This window comes from Colobus angolensis, unplaced genomic scaffold (assembly GCF_000951035.1).
Source record: "Colobus angolensis palliatus isolate OR3802 unplaced genomic scaffold, Cang.pa_1.0 Scaffold295, whole genome shotgun sequence".
Taxonomy (NCBI): domain Eukaryota; kingdom Metazoa; phylum Chordata; class Mammalia; order Primates; family Cercopithecidae; genus Colobus; species Colobus angolensis.
This window is the reverse complement of record NW_012116210.1, coordinates 1,520,809-1,530,352: the sequence shown is the minus strand read 5'-3', so window position 1 is coordinate 1,530,352 and position 9,544 is coordinate 1,520,809. Positions and strand designations below refer to the sequence as shown.

Here is a 9,544-nt window from a genome sequence, read left to right as displayed (position 1 = left end):
TGGCCAACATGGTGAAATGCTGTCTCTATTAAAAATACAAAAATTAGCCAGGCGTGGTGGCGGACACCTGTAATCCCAGCTGCTCGGAAGGCTGAGGCAGGATAATCACTTGAACCCAGGAGGCGGAGGTTGCAGTGAGCCGAGATTGTGTCACTGCATTCCAGCCTGGGTGACAGAGCAAGGCAGCCTTTAAAAAAAAAAAAAAATTACTGACTGTTTCAACATCACATATGGCATACATATAGTAGATAAAATTTCCTTATTCTAAATGTTCTAAGGCCAGGTTTGAAGAAGACAATTATCTGTCTGGCTTATAGAAGTTTTTGGGGAGTTTACCGCAAATATCTTCAAGAGCCTATAATGTACAAAATACCGTGCTAAGTGCTTGGAGGATATGATGATAAATTAGAGCTTATAGGCCATGAGCAGAGACATACAAATCCATAAATGGCAAGCATCATAGAAGGCCATAAAAGATGCATGCAGAAAAGAAGAGGGAGTCATTAATTTGGAGGGATATGGGAAGAGGTATAGGTTGTAGTTTCTCTTTGTTCATTTCCCTCTAAGGGTGTGCTTAGAGTTAATACAAAGGGGCCAGGCGAGATGGTTCTCGCCTGTAATCTGGGTACTTTGGGAGGCCAAGGCAGGCAGATCACCTGATGTCAGGAATTTGAGACCTCTGGTCACCTGAGGTCGGGAGTTCAAGACCAGCCTGGCCAACATGATGAACCCCTGTCTTTATTAAAAATACAAAAATTAGCTAGGCATGGTGGCACAAGCCTGTAATCCCAGCTACTTGGAAGGTTGAGGCATGAGAATCGCTTGAGCCTGGGAGGCAGAGGTTGCAGTGAGCTGAGATCGCACCACTGCAATCCAGCCTGGGTGACACAGTGAGACTTCATCTAAAAAAAAAAATGCATAAAAATAAAATCACAAAATTAGCCAGGCGTAGGAGCATGCACCTATAATCCCAGTTACTCAGGAGGCTGAGGCAATCTTGGTTCACTGCAACTTCTGCCTCCCAGGTTCAAGCAATTCTTCTGCCATAGCCTCCCAAGTAGCTGGGATTATAGGCACCCACCACCACGCCTGGCTAATTTTAGTATTTTTAGTAGAGACGGGGTTTCACCATATTGGTCAGGCTGTTCTCTTGGCCAGGCTGGTCTTGAACTCCTGATCTCGTGATCCGCCTGCCTTGGCCTCCTAAAGTGCTGGGATTACCGTCCCGAGCCACCATGTCCGGCCTCTGTCAAAGGTTCTTACCTTGTAAGTGACTGAGTTAGAATTTCAGCTGTATCTCAAGTTGCTGGACCTAAAACTCATAGAATATTGACATTTTATCAGTTATAAAATGCCTCCATGTACAAGCACTGCTGGGGAAGGTAATCACCTCTATGTGGAGAGGGGTTTACACACAGTATAGGTTGAATACCAGCTTGTTGGGATGTTTTAGAGGAGATTCAGATGTTAGCTAGTTGTTGCATGGCATGGTGTTTAAGGTCTTTTCCAACTTTTTGATGTCATCAGCAGTATTTTGTTCAAATTTAAAAGACACATAGATGTTCTCTAATCTTGATTAAACAATTATTTTATTTCAGTGAAGAAAATATTTGGAAGCTCTGTGAATACATCAAAAACCAAGACCAGTATCCTTTAGAAGAATGTTATGCTGTCTTCATATCTAATGAGAGGAAGATGGTAAGTTGGTGAGTGAGTGCAGGAAGAAAACAAGATTTAGCATGACGTTAGAAGCTAAATTAAATTTAAAAAAAGAAGCAAAATATAGCATGGGTGTAGTACTCTTCTGAAGTGTGCTTTATCAAATACAGCAACATTTGAAAGTTTTCTTTTGAATGAGGTTTTTTTCCTTACAAGGCATGATTGAGTTAGAAGAGTTGAGTCCCTTCTGTTGCCCAAGCTGGAGTGCAGTGGTGCAATTCTTGGCTCATTGCAACCTCCACTTCCCGGGTTCATCTCCTGCCTCAGCCTCCGCATGTGCCACCACACCTGGCTAATTTTTGTATTTTTTAATAGAGCTGGGGTTTTGCTATGTTGGCCAGGCTGGTCTCGAACTCCTGGCCTCAAGTGATCCTCTCGCCTTCGTCCCCCAAAGTGCTGGGAGTACAGGCATGAGCCACCATGCCCAGCTTAGTCCCTTATTTTAGGTAAGGAAATTTGTGATGGTCTACACAGATTAAGTCCCTTTTCTTTAGGCATTAATGTAGACCTGGTTTTTTGTTGTTGTTGTTGTTTGTCTTTTATTTTCTTTTTTGATACGGAGTCTCGCTCTATCGCCCAGGCTACACCACAATGGCACGATCTCGGCTCACTGCAGCCTCTGTGTCCCAGGTTCAAGGGATTCTTGTGCCTCAGTCTCCCGAGTGGCTGGGACTACGGGTGCCCACCACCATGCCCGGCTAATTTTGTATTTTCAGTAGAGACAGGCTTTCTCCATGTTGGCCAGTCTGGTCTCCGACTCCTGACCTCAGGTGACCTGCCTGCCTTGGCCTCCCAAAGTGCTGGGATTACAGGCGTGAGCCACTGTGCCTGGCCATTTTTTTTTTCTTTTTTTAAATTCAAGATGGAAGATGTAGACTTTTAAAAAATTGCTTAGATATGTATACTCTCAGTTTAAGTAAGGATTTGTCTCTGGAGTTTAAATAGAACTACAGTCAACTTATATGAGGAATTAGAAAAAGGAAGCCCTTCGTATTTTGTAAAACACGTTTGCAGGCATCATTTCATTTGATCCCAGTGGAAGCCCTGTGAAGGCAGGAAAGGTTTGGACAACTTTCTTCATTTTATAGATGAGGAAATTAAGACTTAGGGTGGCCCTGTGAATAATTAAATGGGAAAGCAAGACTTGATACCTGCAAGGACTTCTGATTCCTAGTTCGGATCTCTTTTCACTCTCCAAAGACCATCATACAATAACTTGTGCTCTTGAGAGCTTTCATTCTTGGGGATACTTAGAAGGATTTAGATTTCTTCCTCGTCACTCATTCCTTCACCTTGATTTTTGCATGCTTAAAAATATTTTATTTCTCATGTATGTATTGCTTTAAAGAATTTAGTAGTAGCCAGGTACAGTGACATGTGCCTGTAGTCCCAGCTACTTGTGAGGCGGCTGAGGTGGGCAGATCACTGGAAGCCAAGAGTTCAAGGCTGCGGTATACTATGATGGCACCTGTGAGTAGCCATTGCACTCCAGCCAGGGCAGCATCGCAAGATCCCATCTTGGCCGGGTGCGGTGGCTCACGCCTGTAATCCCAGCACTTTGGGAGGCTGAGGCGGGCAGATCACTTGAGGTCAGGAGTTCGAGACCAGCCTGGCCAACGTGGTGAAACCCTGTGTCTATCAAAAAAATATATAAAAAATTAGCCAGCTGTGGTGGTACACACCTGTAATCCCAGCTACTTGGGAAACTGAGGCAGGAGAATCGCTTGAACCCGGGAGGCAGAGGTTGCAGTGAGCCCAGATTGTGCCACTGTACTCCGGCCTGGGCGACAGAGCAAGACTCTATCTCCAAAAAAAAAAAAAAAAAAAACTCCCATCTCAAAAACAAAAAAGGGGAAAATAATTTAGTAGTGGTTTAACTGAAGGTATGGCTTATGAAATGTATTGTATTTTGTAGATACCTATCTGGAAACAGCAGGCGAGACCTGGAGATGGACCTGTGATCTGGGTAAGACAGTTAATACAGAGAGTATTGATGCATCGTGACTTGTAACCCCTTAGTGTTTTGTATGTTTTGGTAAAGCATAAGTGACCTAAGCAGTAGATAAAGGCTGTGATAATTATTAATAAATTGACCTTTTGAGAATAGATGTTATTTGGTCTAAGGTAGAAACACTGTAGGCATATATTCTTTTAACTTTTTGTTTTGAAATTGTTATAGGAATGATTTTAAATGGTGGATATATTTGTGATCTCCTAGACTCTTACCATTTAGCACAGGAAGGAACTTTGGCTACACATTAGAATTATCTGGAGACTGTTAAAAATGTAGTTTTTGGCTGGGCGCGGTGGCTCATGCCTGTAATCTCAGCAGTTTGGGAGGCCAAGGCAGACGGATCACTTGAGGCCAGGAGTTCAAGACCAGCCTGGGCAACATGGCGAAACCCCATCTCTAATAAAAATACAAATATTAGGCCAGGCGCAGTGGTTCACGCCTATAATCCCAGCACTTTGAGAGGCTGAGGCAGGTGGATCACTTGAGGCCAGGAGTTCGAGGCCAGTCTGGCCAACATGGCAAAACTCCATCTCTACTAAAAAAAAATACGAAGATTGGCCGGGCGCGGTGGCTCAAGCCTGTAATCCCAGCACTTTGGGAGGCCGAGACGGGCGGATCACGAGGTCAGGAGATCGAGACCATCCTGGCTAACACGGTGAAACCCCGTCTCTACTAAAAAATACAAAAAAAAAACTAGCCGGGCGAGGTGGCAGGCGCCTGTAGTCCCAGCTACTTGGCAGGTTGAGGCAGGAGAATTGCTTGAACCCGGGAGGTGGAGGCTGCAGTGAGCTGAGATTGCACCACTGCACTCCAGCTTGGGTGACAGAGAGAGACCCTGTCTCAATAAATAAATAGATAATGTAGTTTTCTGATTTAGTAAATCTAGAGAGGAGTTCAGGAGTTCGTGTTCTTGATGAACTCCTAGGTGAACATGACTGGCATTTGAAAAATACAGATCTACTCCCACCCCTTTATTTTTCAGGGAAGAAATAAACACAGAAGAGCAAAGTGAGTAGCTCAGAGTCACATGGTCAGTGGCAGAACTGGGTCTCAGACCTGGGTCTTTTTTAGTACATATCTACGTGTCACCTTAACCCGTTCCCCTAAAGAATGGAGGCCAGGGTTGGGCATGGTGGCTCATGCCTATAATCCCAGAACTTTGGGAGGCTGAGGTGGGTGGATCACCTGAGGTCGGCAGTTCGAGACCAGCCTGGTTAACATGGTAAAACCCCGTCTCTACTAAAAATACAAAAATTAGCTGGGTGTGATGGCGTGTGCCTCTAATTCCAGCTACTCAGGAGGCTGAGGCAGGAGAATCGCTTGAACCTGGAAGTCAGAGGTTGCAGTGAGCCGAGGTCGTGCCATTACTCTCCAGCCTGGGCAAAAAGAATGAAACTCTATCTCTAAAAAAAGAAAAAAAAAATGGAGTTTTTATGCTAATAAACAGGAAAACAAAGTGAAAGTAAAACGATACTGATGAAATGTAACGAACTCCTAGTTTCTGGGTATTTATTTAAAATTATGTATCATTTGATTGGCTTCACTCATTTATTTAACAAGTATATATTGAGTGTGTTTTATATGCCAGGCTAAAAACAGATGAAAACCCCTGGCCTCACAGAGCTGACCTTCTCAGTTCCCTTGCCAGCAGGTGATCTTGCATGAAAGCTGCTCTTGCATGAAAGCCCAAGCCCCTCAGCTCTGAGGTTAGGAGTGCGGGCTCTGGAGTCAGGCATACTGGGTTTAAGTCCCAGGCCTCTCATTGGTCAACTGTGGGATCCGGATAGGTTATTTACCCTCTCTCTTCAGTGTCTTCCCCCTGGTCTGTGGGGTCGTGAGGCTTAAATGAGATAATGCACAGGAAGCATCTTCCTGATGTCTGCTACTGGTATTCAGGAAGTGTTGGCAGTTACTGTTAGCAGTGGTACCAAACCCCTGTTACAGACAGTCTGTGTGCACGAGAAGTCATCCCTGTTGCTGAACAGCTTAGCTGATTTTGAGTGGTGGTCTCACTCCCTATCCTAGGGAAACTTGGAGGGGAAGGACCTGTAGCCATGTCCCCCTTACACATCTCATAGCAGCTCAAGGTAGGGAACCTGTTGCAAGAAGTCTCCCCACACCCTCTGGCAGGTTTTTCTTTGTTTTGCTGCTGTCCTGTTGTAGGGCATGGGTAGGCCTCACTGAGTGAGTAGAGACACCAGTGAGTAGTAGTGAGTACAGTTCAAGAACACTAAATCGTGAACCCCTTTCTAGATTTACTAAATCAGAAAACTACATTGTTAACACAGTCTCTGCATAATTCTAATGTGTACCCATACTAAATATTGCCAAAGTCCCTTCCTATGCTAAACAGATAAAAGTCTATGACTTCACAAATATATCTACCACCTTAGCCGTTTAAAATCATTCCTATAATAATTTCAGGTCAGGCGTGGTGGCTTACACTTGTAATCCCAGCACTTTGGGAGGCAGAGGCAGGCAGATAAACTGAGGTCAGAAGTTCGAGACCAGCCTGATCAACATGGTGTAACCCCATCTCTATTAAAAATACAAAAATCAGCCAGGTGTGGTGGTGGGTGCTTGTAGTCCCAGCTACTTGGGTGCCTGGGGCAGGAGAATTGCTTGAACCTGGGAGGCAGAGGTTACAGTGGGCTGAGATTGCACCACTGCACTCCATCCTGGGCAATACAGTGAGACTTCATCTCAAAAAAAATCATTCCTATAATACTTTCTTTTTTAAAATTTTATTTATGTATTTATTTTTTTGAGGTGGAGTCTCTTTCACCCAGGCTGGAATGCAGTGGTGTGATCTCGGCTCACTGCAACCTCTGCCCCCCAAGATTTAAGCAATTCCCCTGCCTCAGCCTCCCGAGTCACTGGAATTACAGGCGTGTGCCACCATACCTGGCTAAGTTTTTTATTTTTAGTAGAGATGGAGTTTCGCCATGTTGGCCAGGCTGGTCTCGAACTCCTGACCTCAAGTGATCTGCCCACCTTGGCCTCCCAAAGTGCTGGGATTACAGGCATGAGCCACTGCGCCCGTCCTCCTATAACAATTTCAAAACAAAAAGTTAAAAGAAAATATGCCTATAGTGCTTCTTAGACCAGATAACATGGAGCAGATGGTGGCATCTGTAGGTGACATCCCTGCTTCTAGCACAGTCAGTCTTTTCCTGGCAGCTGGGCAGACACTGAACCAGCTCAGAGAGAGAGGCTGCTGCTCAAGCCTGCATTCCTTGGCTCCTCATCTGTGCCGTGAAGGCAATTTTGGGCCAACACTTTTCCTTTGCAGTCCCTCAGCTGCCTAGTGTACAGGAATGTGGACCTGAACTTACCAGAAAGTTGTAAATAGTCACTGTTTATGCCTTTTCACAAGTTGTACCTTCTTTTTGGAAAGCTGTCCCCATCAGGCAAGATTCCGCAATGGGGTCCTTTCCTCTGTGAAACTCTCCTTGGCCATTGGGCTCCTGTCCTCTTCCTTTCTTGGTTGGCTTTAATTTTTTATATTTATTTATTTATTTGTTTTTGAGACAGACTCTTGCTCTGTTGCCCAGGGTGGAGTGCAGTGGCATGATCTCAGCTCGGTGCAACCTCCGTCTCCTGGGTTCAAGCGATTCTTGTGCCTCAGCCTCCCGAGTAGCTGGGGCTACAGGTGCACACCACCACGCCTGGCTCATTTTTGTATTTTTAGTAGAGACAGGGTTTCACCATGTTGGCCAGGCTGGTCTCAAGCTCCTGACCTCATGTGATCCACCTGCCTTGGCCTCCCAAAGTGATGGGATTATAGGCGTGAGCCACCATGCTCAGCCTTTGGTTGTCTTTTAAAAGGGTTGACCATTTACACACTAAGGCTTCTAGCAGCACTGTGAGGTAGACCAAGCTTGTCTAACCTGCAGCCTGTGGGCTGCATGTGGCCCAAGACAGCTTTAAATGCAGCCCAACACAAATTTGTAAACTTTCTTAAAACAGTATGAAATTTTTTTGTAGTTTTTTTTTTTTTTTTTTAAGCTTATCAGCTATCATTAGCGTATTTTATGTGTGGCCCAAGACAATTCTTCCAGTGTGGCCCAGGGAAGCCAAAAGATTGGACAGCCTTGAGTTAGTCACTCCGGTTATCCCCATTTTATAAAAGAGGAGACTGAGGCTGCCGAGGGGAGGGGCTGAGATTGGAACCAGGTGCTTACCTGCTTGCTCCTGCCTGCGTTGCTCTCCGCCTCGGATGTTCTCTATTCTCTACAGTGTCCTGCAGCAGTTTACCTGGTTCCCACTCACTTCTCTGGGAACTTCTTGAGGATGAGAACTTATCTTTTTCATCTTTGTATCTGCAGTGCAGCAGCATAGTCTTTCACATAGAATAGAGAGTGTGTGGTTCAAAAAAACTGATATGGGCCTGGGCACAGTGGCTCATACCCATAATCCCAGCACTTTGGGAGGCAGAGACAGGCAGATCACTTGAGGCCAGGAGTTCGAGACCAGCCTGGTCAACATGGTGAAACCCCATCTCTACTAAAAATACAAAAATTAGCTGGGCTTGGTGACGTGCCTATAATCCCAGCTATTGGGAGGCTGAAGTGGGAAAATCGCTCGAACCCCGGAGGCGAAGGTTGCAGTGAGCTGGGATCGTGCCACTGTACTCCAGCCTGGGTGACAGAGAGAGACTCTGTCTCAAAACAACAACAACAAAACACACCTGTAATATGAGTTAGAAGGTGTTAAGAGAGAAACAGAATTTGAGTAAGGCAGAGATTCTGGCAGGGGGTGGGAGAAGATAAAACATTGATTCACGGGAAGAAAACCTTTAGCTGGAGCTTGTGTGGTGGGAAGAGGTAGAGAAGGTTGTTGCAGATGGAGGGGAATGACATGAGCAGGCCCAGTGGGAGGCAATGGTGGACTGCTTGGGGGCTTGGAGGGTAGGATGCATCTGTGGAAGTCCAGAGAATAGGCATTCATTTTTTAATCTCTTTCTGTTTTGCTAAGATAGACTTAGAGCCAAAGGTAGCACTCAGGCTTTTAAAGGCACAACATCCCTAGTCTTAAGTATTGTTCCGACCTCATAGGATTTATACAGGGCTCAAGTAGAATGATACTTCAGAAAGAAAGTACCTTTTAAACTCTGAAATGTTGTGGAAATACAAGATGGTATTACTAATGTTGCTAGGTTGCGTTGATTTCACAGTGCTGTTCTCTATGAGAACATTTTTCTTTGGAAGAACTCAGCACCACATTGCTCATGTCCCTTGATCACCTCCCTGAAATCCCTTTCAGCTCATTGCCAGTGTTGGGCAGTACCTTGAGTCTGAGAGTGAGGGTGAGAATGAACATCCACGCCGTGACAGAGCTGTGTGGGAAAAGCTGTCTTTTTCTTTCTCCTTTAGTGGCTACAGAGGAAGGCTTGGCTAACTTCTTTTTTTAAAAAATAGTTTTTCCTTTCTTTTAATTGCAAAAGTGGTTCCAAACTAGAAATTAAAGTCCTCCTCCTCTCCAGGCTGACCCCCAGAAGCCTGCTTTGTTATTAGTTTGGAGGACATCCTTGCAGACGTTTTCCTCTGCATTTGCGTGCATGCAAATGTACTTCTGAAGGCGCACGTATGTCTTTATATACAGGTAGCTTTTAACAAATAGCAGGTGGGGCCAGCCCCGTGGCTCGTACCTGTAACTCCAGCACTTTGGGAGGCTGAGGCGGGGGATCACTTGAGGCCAGAAGTTGGAGACCAGCCTGGCCAACGTGGTGAAACACCATCTCTACTAAAAATACAAAAATTAGATGGGCGTGGTGGTGGGCATCTGTAGTCCCAGCTACTCAGGTGGCTG

At 45.3% G+C, this 9,544-nt stretch overlaps 1 protein-coding gene across 1 annotated transcript in view; it reads left to right on the top strand.

Annotated features, from left to right (window-relative positions):
- Window positions 1-9,320, top strand: part of WDYHV1 (WDYHV motif containing 1) — a 27,846-nt gene extending 18,526 nt beyond the window's left edge. Inside the window, exons 2-4 of the mRNA XM_011949279.1 lie at window positions 1,599-1,698; window positions 3,635-3,685; window positions 9,219-9,320. Coding sequence (XP_011804669.1) covers window positions 1,599-1,698; window positions 3,635-3,685; window positions 9,219-9,311 — 244 coding nt within the window. The 3' untranslated portion in view covers window positions 9,312-9,320. The remainder of the gene's footprint in view (window positions 1-1,598; window positions 1,699-3,634; window positions 3,686-9,218) is intronic.
- Window positions 9,321-9,544: the final 224 nt, after the last annotated feature.